This window comes from Vicia villosa, unplaced genomic scaffold (genome assembly GCF_029867415.1).
Source record: "Vicia villosa cultivar HV-30 ecotype Madison, WI unplaced genomic scaffold, Vvil1.0 ctg.000666F_1_1, whole genome shotgun sequence".
Taxonomy (NCBI): domain Eukaryota; kingdom Viridiplantae; phylum Streptophyta; class Magnoliopsida; order Fabales; family Fabaceae; genus Vicia; species Vicia villosa.
The window spans coordinates 748,624-763,645 of NW_026705297.1; the positions used below are offsets into that span (position 1 = coordinate 748,624).

General features: G+C 33.1%; 2 protein-coding genes across 2 annotated transcripts; both read left to right on the forward strand.

The window, feature by feature from the left end:
- The first annotated feature begins 216 nt into the window (after positions 1-216).
- LOC131630305 (uncharacterized) lies at positions 217-2,684 on the forward strand. The gene is made up of 2 exons (XM_058901091.1): positions 217-1,124; positions 1,232-2,684. The coding sequence occupies exons 1-2, from the start codon at positions 217-219 to the stop codon at positions 2,682-2,684; spliced, it is 2,361 nt and encodes a 786-aa protein (XP_058757074.1).
- An 11,126-nt stretch (positions 2,685-13,810) lies between these two features.
- On the forward strand, positions 13,811-14,608 carry LOC131630285 (E3 ubiquitin-protein ligase RSL1-like). The gene is made up of 2 exons (XM_058901079.1): positions 13,811-14,427; positions 14,536-14,608. The coding sequence occupies exons 1-2, from the start codon at positions 13,811-13,813 to the stop codon at positions 14,606-14,608; spliced, it is 690 nt and encodes a 229-aa protein (XP_058757062.1).
- The last annotated feature ends 414 nt before the right edge of the window (positions 14,609-15,022 follow it).

A 15,022-nucleotide genomic window follows, 5' to 3' on the forward strand; every position in this document is an offset into this window, starting at 1 on the left:
TTTTATTTTAACAGAAATTCTACTCTTTTTTTTTTTGGATTCTAATATAGTATCAAAGATTTTGGTTAATTTAATAGATCATTCATAATAATAAAATTCTCTTTTAATTTTGTTATTATGAATTATTTATTTTATTTAATTATTCGGTCTCGTCAATTTGTGTGTTATAAATTGTTTACTTAAAAATTCGTTTCACTGAATCATTAAATTTCAGAGATGAGGAGGTTTTTGGTTCCTAGAACAAGTATTGAGAAAGTGAATGTTAAGCAACCGGAAGTCGAAGTAGAAGAAACACCACCTAATGTGGCCAACGAGTTTAATCCAAATGAGATTGTGCGTGATCCAGGATGTAGGAAACAAATTCATGAGTATGCTCCGGATATTCAAGACCAAGTGAGGAGGGCATATATATTGAAGGGTCCAACGCAATCAGATTTAGCAAGATTTCCTCGTACTCAATTTGGGAAGTATTCAAGAGAATTTTGTAAAGCATGGTATAATAATTATACATGGATTGAATACAGTGAGTCGAAGGATGCAACTTATTGTTTCTATTGCTTTCTCTTTAAGCCGCCCGGGAGGGCCGAACACTTTGGTTATGAAGTCTTCAACAAAGAAGGATTTAAGGATTGGAAGCATGCATCTAAAGGCTTTAAAGATCATATTGGTAGTCATGATAGTAAGCACAACTCATGTGTGAAGCACTATGATGATTATAATAATCAAAGACAAAGTGTGACAAGTATCTTTGCTAGAGCAACTAGGGAATCAGAAGAATTGTATAAGATCCGTTTAACTTGTTCTTTAGATTGTACTAGATATCTCTTAGCACAAGGCATTGCTTTTCGTGGCCATGATGAAAGCTCTACTTCTCTAAACAAGGGAAATTTTAGAGAGATGGTGGATTGGGTAAAATCTAATGATGACAAAGTAAGAGATGCTTTTGATCGTGGTCCCAAAAATTGCACTATGACTTCCGGTGGCATTCAAAAGGAGCTCGCAACGTGTTGTGCACATGAAGTTACGAAGGTGATTATGGAAGAGCTTGGTGATAGACAATTCTCTGTGCTTATTGATGAGTCACGTGATATATCTGTCAAAGAACAAATGGCAGTGATGTTGAGGTTAGTACAATGAGTTTGTTATTGAAAATACTACAATTATTAAATTAAACTTGTAAATTTCATTCAAACATAAACGAATACATTTGAATTTTTATTTATTTTTCTAGGTTCTTGAACGACAAAGGGAAAGTTGTGGAACGATTTATTGCTCTACATCATGTCAAATATACTACATCTGAGGCACTAAAGGATGCTCTTTATGGTATTCTCGATCGTCATACGTTATCTATTTCAAGGATACAAGGGCAAGGATATGATGGGGATTCAAATATGAGAGGTGAGTTTAATGGTTTACAAAGAAAGATTCTAGATGAAAACCCTTATGCTTTCTATGTCCATTGTTATGCTCACCGTTTGCAATTAGTGGTTGTGTCTGTTGCTAGTAGTTGCTCATCTATTCATGATTTCTTTGAGTACATCTCCTTGATTGTAACCACAACAAGTGCATCTTGCAAGAGAAAGGAGGCACAACACCAAGATATTTTGAATAAACTTGAGAGTGGTGAGATATCTCAAGGAAAGAGCTTGCACCAATCATCTAGTCTCGCTAGACCCGGAGATACAAGATGGGGTTCACATTATACTACCTTGATTCGTTTGGATCAGATGTGGTCCTCTATGTTAGAGGTGCTTAGTATTGTTGATGAAGATGGACGTCGACCATCTCAAGCGGCGGGTTTGATAGAAAAAATGGAGAGCTTTAAATTTGCTTTCATTTTGAAGCTTATGTTAAAGTTGTTTGGTATCACAAATGAACTTTCAAAAATCTTGCAAACAAAAGATCTTAATATTGTGCTTGCTATGGAATTAGTTGATGATGTTAAAGCTCGACTGACTATATTGAGAGAGAGTGGCTGGAATGATTTATTTAGTGATGTCCAAGAATTTTGTTTTGCTCAAAGTATTCCGGTGCCAAATATGGATGAAGAAATACCGGTTCGGGGACGTTCAAGAAGAGAAGGGAGGACTGTCACTATTCTTCACCATTACCGTGCAGAGATTTTTTATGTTGCTATTGACAAAATATGTGTGGAGATGGATCACCGGTTTTGTGAAGGAAGTAACGTTGTGCTGGATTGCTTCTCATGTCTTGACCCCAAGAACTCTTTTTCCAAGTTTGATGTTGATAAGCTTGCTCGTCTTGCTAATATTTATCATGCAGACTTTTCTGATGATGACCGTGGAACAATAAGGGAGCAACTTGAGACTTATGTACATCAAGTGAAAAGGCATGCTTCTTTTACTTCTTGTGAAGATGTTCAAAGTTTGGCTATGAAGATGGTTCAAACTGAGAAACATTTGGTATTTCCTTTGGTTTACAAGCTCATTGAGTTGGCTTTGATATTGCCGGTGTCGACAACATCTGTTGAAAGAGCTTTTTCAGCAATGAAGATTATCAAGTCTAATTTGCGCAACAAGATCAACGATGTATGGTTCAATGACTTGATGATATGTCACACCGAGCGGGAGATATTCAAGTCACTTAAAGATGTTGATATTATTCGAACATTAACCGCAAAGAAGTCTCGGAGAGGGCATTTACCTGTTAATTTTATTTAGCAGACTATTCGCAGGTGAGGTTTCATCTCTCTTATGTAGCACACTTTATGACTATTTTTATATTGTCAAATGTAACTTTCAGTTAAATTTTTTTGCCCAGGCTATATAAAATTCCTGGCTCCGCCACTGAATATAATATATATATATATATATATATATATATATATATATATATATATATATATATATATATATATATATATATATATATATATATATAATATTATAGAGAGAGAGAGAGTTGTTATAATATAATATGTTTTTTTAACTAAAAATATTTTGATTTTTGTTATAACTTTTGCTTGAGACAAAAAATTGTCTCATGATTTTGTGAATGACAAAAATTTATGTTTTTGTCGTTTCCTATATCACGTGTTTTGTCACATTTGATGATCACCTTTTTACATTAAATAAAATATAAGAAAAGTTGTTCTATCCAGTCTTTCATTTTAAATAAATCCAAATCATCTAAGTGTGGAAAGCATGTATACATAGATGATCAATTTGAGTTTAGTGTCCTAAGTGATTTTTTTTCATAAGCAAGGATTATATATATAGGAGAACTAGGGGTTCTCAAACCCGAATACAATGGCCAACAAAAAGCCTAGCAAAAAGGAATATTACAAACCAATTACCCTTACGAAAGGAACCGCAAAGGATCCTTACAAAAATCGTAAAAATTGCAATTGGTAGCGGTAATATTCCCGCAAAAAGACCATCTCCATACCGTGAATTTTATGTTCCAAACAATGTTGTTAACGCTCCAACCATCGTTCCGGAAACACACATCATTCCTAACTAACCAAAGGCACCAAGTAACCGCCAACCAAACCACACCCAATTTACATCTCTTAACTTTCTTGAGTTTGAAGAAGGAGTGCCACTCTATAAAACTTGGTAAACACTCGTCCTCCGCCCTATTTCCCTTACCAACCCAAGAAGCTATATCATTCCAAATCCTATTAACCACCCCACAAATAAAAAAAGTATGCCTACCCGATTCTAATCCAACACTACAAAAGGGACAAAAAATGTTATCTAAAGGAAGAGAGATACCTCTATGCAATAACAAATCCTTTGTAGGAAGCCGATTGAGGAAAAGTCTCCACCCGAACGCTTTGATTTTGAAAGGCACTTCCAATTTCCACAAAATACCAAAAGCTTCATCGCTTTTGTTGGAAGGACCGAAAGGGATGAAACTCTTCATAAGGAAAGAATAACAAGAGGCCACCGAAAAGTCCGTATCGTCGTTGTAGTACCACTCCACCTCATCCCTCCCCTCACTCCTCCCATCCGCCCCGCCCACAAAATTTTTCAACTCCCCCACATCAACCGAAAGGCTATTCCCCACCAAACCAAAATCACCCCAATTCCACCCTCCATCACCCCAACCTCCCATTGCCGCCACGGAAACATGCTTCAAGTTGGAAACCTCATAGTGGTTCGGAAAGAGGACTTTCAAGGAGGATCCTCCTATCCACTTAGCATGCCAAAAAGGGGTATTGAAACCGTTATTTACGGAGAACCTACTACAATCAATAATCGGATCACCAAAAGAATTATAAGAAAGCTTTACTGCTCAAAGAAAGCACATTACGATTCAAGTTATTTCATAACATAAACCATACAAATTAAATTGCATGATGGATTTTATTGATTCCATATAACATAACAGAATGGAACGTAACAGAACGGAGTGAAGTGGAGCGGAACGGAATAAAGATTCCACTCTATTGTTTGATTATTTTATTTAAAATTTCTCGTTCCATCACATACACCCCAAATTGGATAGAACAAAAAATGAAGAATTGGTCGGAATGGGATGGAATGAATTCTATCATGCTCCATTCCATTTCATCAATTATTTGTAAATTTAAACGATGAAATCTCATCAATTACCATACCATTTCATTCTACTCCATCTCATATCACCAATCCAAACATAACATTAATTGACTTTTTAATTGAAATATCTACTATGCTAAATTAATATTTCCTTTTTCTTCTTTTTTGAAGTGACAATTATATCTTGATACGTTTATGTTAATTGTTAAATCATTTATGCTACTGTCAGACGCAAAACCATATTTTGATTTGTATGATTATTTTATTACTAATGAATTTATATTGAGAAACTCATTTAAAATGTGCATTTGCATATTTATATTTATTTTTAGACAACATCAAATAAATCGACTCACACCAACATCTTCTTAATTTTAAATGATAAAGTCTTAATTTAGACTTAAAAACTGAAAATTAAAACACATCCAAATAATACCCTAAATTTATAGGTTTCTATCTCTTGCTTAAACCCTGATACCTCTATTACTTAGAGAACAACTTGGAGTAAACTAGAGAATTTGTGTATAATAGATTAATAAATTTTTAAAAATTGTATATTAAATTTGCTTTGTTCAATCATCACTTCAAAATTATGGTGGGAGAGATCGGATATTTACAACATATTTTTAACCCATTGTTATAATAGAATACCTTATAAAAATTAAAAAAAGAAAAGAAAAAAAAAAGCGAAAATGAAAAGCGAAAATAAAATAATATAACTAAAACACACTTTAGTGAGAATGTCATGGAGTAACAAATTTTATTTCCTTGTGCCAACCTAAACTAAACCTAGAACTTCATGCAATCTTCCAACCCTTTTATCAACTGTGAAGATGTATGTTGCATACATGTCCATGCTCCCAATTCATCCCACACATATAACAAAAATTACATCCACACCTGAAAACACAAAAATGGATCACTAATAATAAAATATTTTCCTCTACATTTTCTTCATTATAGGATTAGCTAAGAAATAAGTATAAACAATATAATACAGAACCTGCAATGAATGTGCTCACAACCACTGTGCTTGTCAACATAGATGTAACATAAGGGACATTTCTGCCACTTTTCTCTTTTCACCAACTCCAAAAATAACCTCTCATTTTCAACTTCATCAGGTTTCATCTTCTCGTAACTGTTATTTTTTTCTTTACCTAGATTATCATATTTTGAATCCCACCATTTATAGGGGATTCAATTTCAGGGGATGCATGTACATATGGTAAAATTTAATAGCAATTAATTATTTAGTGTAACGATGAGAGTGCAGTAGGGTATCAAAGAGTTTTTTTTTTTAACTTTCTTACTTTTTTTCGAAACTTTAATTGGAATAAATTAATTGTACACTTTATTTTTAATTGACTTGGAGAAAAAATTGTTTTAATAATTAAGTGTATTATAAAAATATAAATACAAAATTAAGTGTATTATAAAAATATAAATAAAAAATTATATATCCAAAGTAGTAAATTTATTATTTTCTCCATTCTTTTTTAATTATTTCGTTTTATAGTAAGTGTTTTATTAGTAAATAAAAAATGTTTATACAGAACCAAAGTTAGCTAAGGATCTTCTCCATATTTTCTATGCAATAAATTTATGAAGAATACTACCAATGGAACGATACAGGTTCCCAAAGACCCATTAGTCAAGTGACCTTCACGGTTCCAGTGGCACATTAGGTTTGTTGTTGTTGTGACAAAGAATTCAATTAGTACACTTTACTCGAATCAAGTGAGAGGGGTATTTGTTATGAGAGATGAGATGATATAATAATAACCATTGAATTAAAATAAATGATCATGATTAAAGTTTTAAATTAAAAAGTCATGAAATTAATGACTATTGGTAATCTTCTTCCTTAGTCTGATCTCCCTTAATTTCTTTTCCATGATTAAAATGTTTAGAGCTTAATAGATTGGTGATATTTTTTGTGCTAGAGGGATCTCTTTCACTTCAAATTTATAGTCAAAATTCCATCCACAAACATTCCAATATGTCCAACCACCCAATTTTACTAATTAAATATGGGAAATGCTAACTAGTGCCCTCAGGGCAATGGTTAAACATTCTAAAATAGTAAATTTATTTCGATAATATGCATATTTAATTTCTCGAAAATTGAAATATTAAATTTTTTATAAATTTCTTTTTTGTTGAAATACTTAACCATTGCCTTGAGGGCACTGGTTAGCAAGACCCATTAAATATGCAAAAAAAAGTCTATGGAACCTATCATATAAGGGAGTGGGTCCGACCCACAAATTCTTCTAGAAGGAGATTTGAAGGTCTGTTTCCACTTTCTTTTTAAGATGAACCACAAACTGATCAAAAACATTCTCAACTTTGGAACCTAGGAGAGAAACTCATTTCCACCCAGAGGAAAAAGAAAACCAATAAACATACCTCATAAAAGTGAGAAAAAAATTCTTAGCAAAAACACCTGAAATGATCCTCCATCTCCACTTAGTCAAAATAGCCAAAATAACTATGCGAGGATCTTGGATTACCAGATCCTCCATGCACGTGTTTAGGCTTGCAAACATCATCCTACTTGAACCAAGCAATCTTAGACTCATTGTCTCTAAGGAAATTTCTCTAGAATCTTACAATCTTCTACCAAAACTTGATAGGAATTTTTAGGAAATATAAGAAGAAGGAGATAAGAGTATCATTAAGGACTAAGTTAAGTAAGATCACATAACTCCCATTCTAAAATATTATTGTCTCCATGAGCTTAACCGACTAGAAATCAAACTAACTAGAGGTTACCATATAGATATGATGTGAGGGTTTCCCTACCGATAAACCTGTGTACTTGATGAGAAGATACTCTTGTTTACAATGGATAAAATCACCTGATAAGTTCATAAAGGCATGATCCTCATTCGCCCCAATGAGACCGTTATTCGCAAAATTAACTTTAAGATCCAAAACAAGCTCAAAATCCTGAAGATTATCCTTTATTGACTAGATACTATTTAATAAAGTCTTTGCCAAGATAACCGTGCCATTCAGATACAAGAGATAGAAGACACTAAGATTCGAGGAACCAACTCTAAAACCAGAAAAGAGACCAAGACCCACAACTTTGGAAAATAATTCACTCATGCTTTCGTCACAAGCAAGAAAAGGAAAAGAGTTGAAGGTTCACCTTAATTGAAACCCTTTTGGATGCTGATTTCTTGGTTCATAAAATATTGACCAAAACTGCAAGATTTCCATAGAAAAAACACAAGCACACGTCTAGGATCTCCGCCTAGCATTAAACCCAAACCTGACAATCATATAATCAAGAAAAGTCCAACTAACCAAATCATACGCTTTTCAAAGTCCACCTTAAAAATGAGACGATAATTTTTTGTTTTCTTATCAAGGTCCACCAAATCATTTATAACTGTCACTCCGTCCACTAGAAATCTACCTTTAAGAAAGGTCGATTGGTTAGGGAAAATGGACAATACAGGTCTATCTAACAATACTTTGACAACGAGCTTACAGAAAGACCATGTTGCAGCTTGAGAGCAAGTGTATTTACCGTCTCCATAAGGACTAGTTGTACTTTAAAGATTGTTTAATAGTTTCTACGACTTTAAGAATTTTTTATTAGATGTTTTATTGTTTATGAATACAGAAAGTAAATTAACATAAAGTAAAATGAACTTTAGTGTTTAATAGTTGAGAAAACATGTTGGGGTTGGATTTCATCGACCTATTCTTATGTAATATATTGATCATTATCAATATGAAAATCTAATTAGCTACTAACATTACCGTCCATTGTTTTAATTGTAGATCATGTGTGAGTAAAAAATGTGAAATCAACCGCATTACCTAGGAGACAATCTCTCAGCCTTCAACAATTCATATGGATAGTGAACCTAAATATATGTCTAGACTTTAGCATAACTAATAGATGAAAAGATTGGATCTAGTAGTGACTATTATCTTTTGTGAAGGTTAAGGAAACACAAGAAATGTGGGGTTTGAATTGGGTTTCAAGAATATGAAAACTTCTTACAAACTAAGACAAACAAACAAAGAACTTAGAATAAAAATAATGAACACAATATTTTATTCTGGTTCGCTGTTAACGAATCTACCTTCAGTCCACTCGCCAAGGTGCCTTCTCACAAGGACTTAATCCACTATAACCAAACTAATTTCAACCATAAAGACATATTTTCAATGTCTTCTTGAGAATTCTAACTATACCCTAATCTCTCAAGGAACAGAATCAACTCAAAAGTTGAGATACAAAGGTGTGTTTACAAAGATGCTTCTATAAATCTGATTACACAAATTAAAATACAATGAGTAATACAAACGTGTTTGAGAGCAAGTGTATGAAAAAAAAGTTCCTTGTTTGTGCTTTTCTATCACAGAGAGTTTCAGCGTTTTCGTTTAAAAGATTTTTGTGCAAAAGTTCTTTTTTTTATTCTTCCAAGTCTTCTTTATATAGGCATAGAAAGGTCCGTTGAAGGTTGGAGATGAAATTCCATAATTTATTAGTTGTATCCTTGCATAACAGTCATCAGAAAATGGGAGACAAAATGGTATTATAATAGTGTCCTTTCTCCACAAAATCACTGTAGTGGAAAGAATATTTGATCTTGTACCATGTACTATTTTCTCACGTAAAATCTTTTTGATCTTATCTTCTACTCTTCAAAGGCTTGAGAATGCGTGTTGATGAAGCATGTTTAGAGGGATCAAGAATTGAAAGAGAGTCTTAAGAACCTTGTCTTCAGAGTCTTTATAACTTGTTTTTCAGAGTCTTATCTTCAGAATTTGGGCTCCATAATCTTCAAAACTTGTGTTGTTCAGAATGTCAGAGCTTGAAAAGTTTCAGAAGCTCCTTTATTAGAGTCAGAAGCCCTTGATGGGCATTCTTTTAGAGTCAGAGTCTGCTGAGTTCCGAAAATGATGATGTCACTCGTCATTTCTTTAGAGTTAGAACATGTTAACATTCATCTACACACTATACAAAAACACTAGGGTACAAAATTGTTCTCTAAGAACCAATGTATTGTTATCATCAAAACTAAAGGCCATATACAGAACCAAATACTGTTCTTACAATCCCCCCCTTTTTGATGGTGACAAAATCATGTATTATGATGAGCAATTTTTACTTGATTTAATCACATATCATAGTGAATTAGAAAGCTTCCTCAAGTTTTATACTATCAAAAATTATTTTAGCTTGTTCAGAGGCTCCCCCTGAGCAAGACTGGTAAAATAATTTTGATACATAAAACATTTTAATCAGAAGTTGTTATGGATCTTAGTTGGATGAAAGCCAATATATTAGGTCCGGTTCATGAGAAATGAGTTCTTAAATTCCTTGAATACGCTGATAAACATCTTCTCGAAAATAATGGTATCTTTTATTTTCCTTGTGTTATTTGCGCGAATATCAATAGGGGCACAAAGAAAGAAATATTCCAGCACCTTTGTTGTGATGGTATATGTTAAAATTATATAATATGGACGTGGCATGGTGAGGTGGATAAAGAGGAAAGTCGGGCGCCACAAAGTCAAAGAGTGGATGAAGATGAATATATGGAGGATCAGCTAGAGGATATGTTCTGTTATAATAGGGAATCTTCTTTTAAGAATGCTCATATTTATGATACCTTTTGTAGTGATAAAGACATCCCTTTATATAATGGATGCAAAAATTTTACACGATGGTCGGTGGTGTTAAAGTTGTTTAATCTGAAGGCAAGAAATGGATGGTCGGATAAAAGTTTCACGGAATTACTTAAATTGCTAAAGCAAATGTTACCAGAAGATAACAAATTTCCAGATCGTTGCTATGAGCACTAGAAGATATTGTGTCCAATGGGTATGAAGTATATCAAAATACACGCTTTCCCTAATGATTGCATATTATACAAGAAAGAGTATGAAGACTTGTATCAATGCCCAAAATATGGTGTGTCGCATTACAAGCTGAAGGCCAACAATGGTAGTGACAATGACTATGACAATGTTAGTAGGAAGCATCCTCCTACTAAAGTGTTATGGTACTTGCCAATAATTTCACGATTTAAGAGACTTTTTGCTAATTCGAATGACACATAGAATCTTAGATTGCATGCAGATGAAATGACTCGTGATGGAAATAGTCACCATGTAGCTGATTCGTTGCAATGGAAGAAAATTGATTCGTTGTTTCCATATTTTGGAGTTGAGCCGAGAAACCTTAGGTTTGGGCTTGCCACCAATGGAATGAACCCGTTTGGTAATCTGAGCACTAATAGCTCTTTGTGGCCTGTTCTTCTCACTATTTACAACCTATATCCTTGGTTGTGCATGAAGCGCAAGTATATACTGTTAAGTATGATGATTTCTGGACCACGACAATCTGGTAACGACATAGATGTTTATCTAAGTCCATTAATTGATGATTGACGACTCTCGTGGGATGAAGTCCTTGAAGTCGATGATGCATATTATGGGGGAAAGTTTAAGATGCGTGCAATGTTATTTTGCACAATCAACGACTTTCTTTCTTACGGTAACTTGGCTAGATATAATGTAAAAGAACATAAAGCATGTCATATTTGTGAAGATAATACTTTTTATCACTAACTTGAGTTTGGTAAAAAGACCGTTTACCTTGGGCATCGAAAATTTCTAAAACGCAGTCATCCTTATCGTAGATTGCGGAAGGCTATTAATTGAGAGCAAGAGTTTGATGAGGATCCTGAACCTTTAACCGGGAAAGAAGTTTATCAGCGGCAGGAACACATTAATTTTGTCTTCGGGATAAGAGAAAAATAAATAGGGGCAGTTGCAAAAATATATCGAAAAAGAGGTCCAACTTCTTTGATCTTCCATATTGGTCAAGTTTTGATGTTAGACATTGTCTTGATGTGATGCACGTGGAGAAATATGTGTGTGATAGTTTGATTGACACACTTCTAAATATTCCAGGAAAGACTAAAGATAGTAAGACTTCCCGTCTTGATATGGAGGCGATGGGTATACGAAAACAGTTGGCTCCAATAGAGAAAGAAAAAAGAACTTATTTGCCTCCAGCATGTCACACTCTATCTAAAAAGGAAAAGAAAATTTTCTGCGAGTGTTTGCAAGGTATTAAAGTTATGCAAGGTTACTCATCAAACATCAAGAAACTTGTATCAATGAAAGATCTCAAGTTAATTAGTTTAATATCTCATGATTGTCATGTATTTATTCAACAACTTCTACCAGTGGCTATCCGTGGGATCCTACTAAAGAAAGTGAGAGTAACTATAACAAGATTGTGCTTATTATTCAATGTCATAGGTAATAAAATTCTTGATTTCAAAAAGTTAGATGAATTAGAAGATGAGGCTGCAATAGTCTTGTGTCAATTGGAGATGTATTTTCCTCCATCATTTTTTGACATTATGGTTCACTTACTTGTTCATCTAGTAGGAGAAATCAGATTTTGTGGTCCAGTTTATTTAAGGTGGATGTATCCAATAGAGTGATATATGAAGATCTTTAAAGGATATACGAAGAATCATCAACGACCGGAAGCTTCGATTGTTGAAAGGTACATCACTGAAGAAGCTGTCGAGTTTTGTATAAACTATTTGTCGGAAGCATATTCTATAGGCATTCCAAAGTCTTGTTACATTGATCACATAGACGGAAGAGGTATTCAAGGTCTAGATGTTAAGTCAATGGCTTGGGATGTAGATATTCAAGCACATTTCTATATATTGAATAATATAAATGAAGTTCAACCTTTCATAGATACTCACAAAAGACTTTTGAGAAAAAATATTCTCGAATGAGTGACAAGTTGTTGTTGATATATCATAACAAGAGATTCATAGATTGGTTTAATAAAAGTGTATTTAATTATCGTAGTGCATCCAAGATACTTAAATGGTTGTCGTACGAGCCAAAATTTTGTGTCATTACTTAGACTGCACACAACATTGGTCATTATACATTTTATACAAAATCAAAAGATGTTAGTAGCACAATGCAAAATAGTGGGATTATGGTTGAAGCCAAATCGATGTATTTCTCTAGTTCGAAAGATAAGAAACCTGTATTGGCAACTATTGTGTTTTATGGTGTCATTGATGAGATTTGGGAGATTGATTATGTTATTTTTAAAGTGACTTTATTTAAATGTAAATGAGTTCCCAATAATAGTAATAATGTACACCTTGATAACTTAGGATTCACCCGGGTCAACCTTGACAATATATCTTTTATGACCAAACCATTCATCATGGCTTCTCAAGCAAAACATGTTTTCTACCCATCAGACATATCGGGGAAATGGTCAATCATTCTCCAAGGAAAATAAATTCCTCTTAGTGATGAAAGTCTTGATATTCCGTCCATACCTTCTTACACAACACAAGTTCCTACCTAATATGATGAAGTTGATGTAGATGTTGTTCATGATATTCGAATCGATAATGAAGAAGGCATTTGGGAAAATTAATAAGTACATAATTTATTCTTTATTCATAATATATTCATGTATGTTATAGTTTCCAAGTATTTTTACTAACAAGTATAATTATTTGAACTTATAGGTCTTTAGAGTCAAGACACCAAGAGACAAGACACCAAAACACCAAGTTACAATTATGTGATGTGATGTAATGTGTAAACTATAAATTGTTTATTCTGATAAATTGTAGGATGTTTGTTATGGTACAATTGCATATAATACAATTATGTGATATTAAGAATATGATACAATTAATATTATTCTGATAACTTTATCACAAATGTGAGTTTTATTTTCTGTTGCAATATGGTGAACAATAATACAGATTAAAAATGAAATTAATTATAAAAGTAGGATAATATTTATTAATTATGTAGATAATAATTAAATAATAGGATTAATTTTTTTTTTTCAATTATACTCTTTAATTACTATTATAATTATAATCACTTTTTAATTTGAAAAACTATATTTAAAGTTGGAAAATAATATATCAACAATTTGGAAGTCGTAGTTTAAAACTATGAAGGACATTTGGGAATATAGATTAAGGTATTAATAATGAGTGCTCCAAAAAATGTATCAATAATTATTGTATGGAAACTTTTGATATTTTTATTAAAGAAAATGAAAAATAAGAAGAAACGTTTAATTTTAAATCCCAACCTAACTAATGTATGTATCTTACACCTTGATTCTCGTAACTGTCCACAAATAACACTAACGCACGATCAAAGTTATAAACTCCTTATTTCTTTACTTTTCAAACTTGTTGATGAAACCCTAACACACTCCTCTCATGTCTTCTCCTTCTTCTACTTCTCTTCCAACAAAGAGAAAGAAAGCAACCACCACTCAGTCCTCAAAAAGTATATGCGGTATATGCTTTGATTCTGTAACTGTCTCTAAAATCTTCACAAACACTTCATGCAACCATCCCTTTTGTACTAGATGCATATCCAAGTATGTCAAACTTCAAAGAAAAGACAAAGTGGTGAAACTCTACTGTCCAGATCCACAATGTTCTTTGAAACTCAAACCACAGCATTTGCAATCCATTTTACCTAAAGAACTTATTGTTGAATGGGAATCTGCAATTTACGAGTCTTCTATTTCTTTGAGGAAAAAGATTTACTGTCCTTATAAGAACTGTTCGGTTATGTTGGTGAATGACGGAGAAGAAGTTGTTACAAGTTGTGAATGTCCTTCTTGTCATAGACTATTCTGTGCACAATGTAAGGTTCCATGGCACGCAGACATGAGTTGCCGGAGATTTCAGAAGTCAACAAAGGGTCAACATGAAAAAGAATTGGATGAGAAATTTATAGAATTGGCTAAAAGAAAAAAGTGGCAGAAATGTCCCAAATGTTCTATGCATGTTCAGAGAAATGGTGGATGTGAACACATTTCGTGCAGGTTGTATATCTTATTATCTTCTCTAGTTTATCCTGAATCATCAATTTTAACTAGTTTTAATTTTTATTAAATTTGTATAATTACTTATAATGACTGCATTGTTTTCAGGTGTGGATGTAACTTCTGCTACAAGTGTGGTAAGGATTGGATTCACGGACATATATGCAAATATTCCCGGTAATTAACAAACTCTTTGCACATGGGATCGCTTAAATATGATTTCTAATTGTAGAATGATAAATTCTGAGACATTATGTTTCCATTAGTAGGTTTTTCAGAATAGATATGTAAATTCTTTGAACATATCATTTGCTAAGATCTGTGTTAGGTATGCATTTGTTCTATGTGTGTAGTGTATGATGTTGATGAAGCAAGAAATTTCAAGTTTTCTACTGGCTATTGATGGGTTATGCTTTTTTAGGCACATTTCTATGGTGAAAACATTAAATTTTTGTCAAATTTTCTCTGGCAAATATTTGTCAATGAAAAATTGAGAGCCATTTCCACTTCTGTATCACAATCACGAACAAAAGCATTGAGTATACAATAGTTTTGTTTTGGTCTTTTATTTTCATGGATTCTGTTTTGGACCAGT